The 4,757-nt window shown below is 32.7% G+C and overlaps 1 protein-coding gene across 1 annotated transcript; it reads right to left on the reverse strand.

Annotated features, from left to right (window-relative positions):
• Nucleotides 1-702: 702 nt before the first annotated feature.
• On the reverse strand, nt 703-3,454 carry LOC107887408 (S-adenosylmethionine decarboxylase proenzyme-like). The gene is made up of 4 exons (NM_001326741.2): nt 3,324-3,454; nt 3,150-3,217; nt 2,269-2,421; nt 703-2,172 (listed from the first exon to the last, which is right to left on the reverse strand). The coding sequence occupies exon 4, from the start codon at nt 1,954-1,956 to the stop codon at nt 889-891; it is 1,068 nt and encodes a 355-aa protein (NP_001313670.2). The 5' UTR covers nt 1,957-2,172; nt 2,269-2,421; nt 3,150-3,217; nt 3,324-3,454; the 3' UTR covers nt 703-888.
• Between the last annotated feature and the right edge of the window lie 1,303 nt (nt 3,455-4,757).

Genomic DNA, 4,757 nt, shown 5'->3' on the forward strand with positions numbered 1-4,757 from the left:
TAAAGGCTTAATAGGAAAATTGGCCCTTGAATTGGATAACTTTTCTTAGATTGGTACTTAAGGTTGGCACTCGTTACACAATTTGTTTTTGAAAATTTTGGTGATGCGGATGAATAAAAGGGCAACGCATGAGTTACTCTTTTATTATTTTAATTCTTTTAATAAAAAGGCCTTTTCAATTTATCTCAATTTTGATATTGAATAAATTGGCCTCTTTAAAAAAAATTAGAGTAATTTATTCCCTACCAATTCAAAAGTGAGCAATTGAAAACAACTAATCATGTCAAGCGCAAAATTTATTATTATACTATGGACAATTGCTGAAAACCCTTGAATGTTTATATATTTTGCGAAAATGTAAATAAACTTTATGAGAAATTTGTCACAAATAAAGAAGCAGTCTTGGGTTCTTGGGATGAACCTTCAGACAGAATTAGATCCGGGAGACAACTAACAAGGAGATGAAGTGAGAAATATAAATAATACACGATGTGAAGGATCTCTTTATTCCAGCGGTCCCAACCTTGTCCAGAGAATAAATTTTCAACAACCGTTGATGAATAAAACAAAAGATATTTTCGACTCTTCTCAACCTTCAAGATACGATTCTTAGATATTGATCTCTTTGAAGGTTCTTTTTATTGTATAAATTTTCCCCTCAGTGGGCTTGCTGTTTGCGGGCCATCAAAAATTTCATGTAAATTTCATACGGAAAAACAAAAGTTTAAGATATAAAAGAGGTCCAGCTTATATATAATAAAACTATTTCATACCAAGTCATAATGACACGAATTAAAAGATAAAATACCCAAACGCCATGCATCCTAACCAGGAGCAATTTATTTATAATAGAAAACAAAAACATAAAACCATAAAAGAGATTTTCAACTACTCTTCTTCCTCTTCTTCCTCTTTCCAGCAGCATTTCAGAGTTGATCTTGGTGATCCACAGCCACCAGTGCTCTTAAATTTCTGGTACATCATGGAACCTCCACTTGCAAGCCCTTCAATGCCCATCTCTCCGCAACAGTATTCTTTTACGTCCAGCAGGCAGCTCTGCTCAAGTGACTGACCACCACCAACATCAACGTGAACTGCTACAGAAAAGTCACTCGGTTTGAAGCATTTCAACACCCTCCCGACCAACTGCTTCAGATTCTTATCTTTCAGATTATATCCCACAGCTTCAAAGCTTGCATAGCTAAATCCATCTTCTGGGGTAACATGAATAGTAGAAATTGCAGCACCTTCAATCGCATTCATCGAGTAACCACAGGGTCCAAACTCAAAATCACATATCTCAGACTCTGGAAGGATCTTCCTTATGCCAGAATTAATGGTCATCACAGCTGCGGAGCCTGATTGGTCTTTGTAGAAAACCGACGCCTTATCCCTGTCCAAACCAGTCAAGCACATTTCTAGAGTGTAAACCGGGCCAGTGGCGGTCACAGGTTCTGCAGATGCAGAGTACACATGCCATTTCTGTTTATCCAGCCCACCCATTACACAAGCCTTGCTACCAGCGCCAAGCTTCCCGAAATAGTTATCAAGAACAGCAACCTCTTCAGAGAAGTTTCGGTGAGGAAATGGCTGAGCACCAGGGAATATAAAACTCCCACGAGTATACCTAACAGATTTTACAGCAAGGGATAGACTGCCAGCCAATTTCAAGATGGGTGGGATAGCAAGAAGCAACTTAGTTGTCCCACAGGTTTTGATTATAATCTTGTATGGATAGACAAAGAGGCTAGACTCAGAAAGGACATAGGAGTCCACTTGCTTGTTAGATAATGAAGAAACAATGGTGCATTCAGCTGGACCTAGAATCTCATCCAACTGGGCTTTGGTAAGTGCCCGAAGACCCTTTCCTTCAGGATCAGCAAAGATGCCAGGCTCAAAAAAGGAAATTTCAAGCCTTTTTTCATAACCCTCAAATCCAATTGCAGATACTGCCATTGTGATTCAACCAAGGGCTGCAAACTTTATCGGAATTACACAGTCGCCAAATCAGGAGAACGCAATGTAAAGAAACCAGCCACGAAGAGAGAAGAGGAAGAAGTTGGTCGGGGAAATAATCTAAAACTAACTAACAAAGCAAATAACAGTTTTATTAACCACTACTAGTGGTCAGACGGCACGCTTGTGAGTATATCAGGATGGCTTGCGAGCGCACTACAAAACAAGAAAAGAAAAATGTCAGTAATACATGGCAAAGATAAATAAAATCCCAATAGCATTCTTCAAGATAAAAGATAGGCCACTACTTACGTTGGAGTAAGCAGCAGATCTGAACTTCTTGATTCCACCGTTTGGCCGCACGTCTTCAATGCTGTAACCGAGAGGAGCTTCGTAGAATAAAGACTTACTACTACTAGACTTCTTTTTCCCACCTTTAGACTCCATTAGATCATTCAGTCACGCCTACATAACAATTGAAAAGGCAAGATAAGAACCACGACACAACTAAACATCAACAACCAATTTAACAACCAAATGTTAGTTTCAAATCCAAGGTTTTAAATCAATCAAAAATGCGCTAAGTAGAACACTTAACAAATGCAAAAAGTGCCAACACAGAAATTAAGAAAAACTCATATTCTAGGAAGAAGGTGCAGAAATTCTTTTTCTTCAATTTGAATAGAAAAACTATAGTCTATATTTAAACGAAGGGTAACAACATGCACATGATTATCTAGACAATATCTACGAATAAGGATTAAACTGGGGGATGAGACACAAAGACAAGCTCATATAAAATAGTATAAAATAAAACAAACAGTGAAGTTGGAAATATCGAACAATAAAAGCAACCAAATCCAAAACAAAGCTCGATAATATCTATACACAACAATAGAGAGAAGATCCAAGAAATATAAAGAAAATATTACAAAAGTTTTTGGCTAATAAACCGAACTAAAAAAGCATAGAAAATCTTTTTATTATTTTATGAAATCACATATACATTATCAAAAATAATATTATAAGTAGAGATTATTCATATCCTCTTAAGAATACATCTTTTAATTCCAAGACAGAAATAATCAAACTTCTATTCAAGTCGCATGCAAAACCATATAACTACAACATATAAAATAAATAGAATAATCAATTAAGAAAAAAGAAAAATAATAAAAAGAATCGTTACTTACAATTCAAAAACTAAGATTTCCTGAATCAACCGAAGACGAAAACTGGATTACCAAACTCCGTTCAGATACTAAAAAGAAGGCCAAAAACAAAATATCAGTATATAAATGAAAACCGGTTATTCTTCAGATCTGAAAAATATTAATATATCAAAAGAAAGAGGAAAAAGTACTTACAAAAGAAGATAAAAATTCAACGAAGCGAATGAAGAATAAAGCCTTTGCAGGGGGGAAGCACAATTATAAGAATCTAGGGTGGAGGGACTCGTAACTATAGCGGCTCACGCAATTTCAGGTTATGATTTCATATGGAGGGGACGGGGGGGGCTATTTATATAGGGGAGGTAGGGCTTTTTTCATGGAAAAGTATATACAACTGCTCATTGGCAAAGTTACGGCCTTGCCCCTCGTCCGTTTCAACTTTCTGGGAACATTCCAGTAATTTATTTTATAATCTTATCTATTATATTCTCTTTATTTTAAGTTGACTAATCTACCCCTGCTGAAGGTGTTGGTTAAACGACTCTGGGCACTCACAGCTGTATTCTTTGGGCATTATGAACCGGTTAAGCGTTAGAAACGTGTATTCCACGTTGATACGCTAAAAATGTGTGTGCGTTCTTTTTTTCGAAATAATGTGTAATTTTTATCGGTAAAAATGATTTCTTCTTCATGTAAAACCTTTTTAAAAAGTGTTTTTAAAATTAGATAAACTCAAAATAATTTTATTTTTAGAAAAAAGTTTTTTTTAAAAAAATTAATTGTGTTTAATAAATAAAAATAAAAATTATTTTTAATAATTGAGACATGTTTAGTAATTATTATTATTTTATAATGAAAAAAGAATAACAAAATTTTTTATTTATATGGGTTCAAACCAATATATCAAATTTAATATTTGAAAAACTGTTAAAAAGAATAATTTTATGTTTATATGAGTTTGAACCAAGGTGAATTGATTTAAAGTTAAAAAGAATAAATCTTAAAATTATACATAAACTTTGGTCTAACGTGTACTTTTATACAAAAACTTTGATTTTGTGCAATTTTATATATTAATTTTTTATTTGATCCAATTCTCACAAATTATTAACACAATTATAAATATAACATCATTTTATGTTTATATATTTTAAACATTAATAATTATATTTATTCAACCTAAAAATAAATTGATATATTTATTTTTATAAATGTATATGATTAAATCAAAATTGAGGTTTTATGTATATATTTGAACCACAATCAAATTTTTATATGTATAATTACACCAAGTTAAAGTTCATATATAAAATTGTACACTAAACTAAAGTTCATGTATAATTTGATATTTATCCCAAGTTAAAAACCCTGGGTTTCAATATTTTTAAATTTACAAGGCATTTTTAGTGAAAACAACTATTTATCATTTTCTATTTTTCACATATTTTTAATTTTCAAAAATAGTTTTTAAAATTTTCAACTAAACACTTTTTCTTCAATATTTTCCGTTTCCAAAAAAACGAAGATGACATGTTTCTTGAAACTAAATGGAGCCTTATTAGGTGTTTTTATAGTTTGAACATTATATAATAGTTATTTCTTTTTAACATTGAACCCAAACCACACTTG

This window comes from Gossypium hirsutum, chromosome D02 (genome assembly GCF_007990345.1).
Source record: "Gossypium hirsutum isolate 1008001.06 chromosome D02, Gossypium_hirsutum_v2.1, whole genome shotgun sequence".
In the NCBI taxonomy this organism is placed as follows: Eukaryota; Viridiplantae; Streptophyta; class Magnoliopsida; order Malvales; family Malvaceae; genus Gossypium; species Gossypium hirsutum.

Bases quoted from the DNA above. Each gene is read 5' to 3' on its own strand.
- LOC107887408 (NM_001326741.2), bottom strand. From the start codon at position 1,956: ATGGCAGTATCTGCAATTGGATTTGAGGGTTATGAAAAAAGGCTTGAA.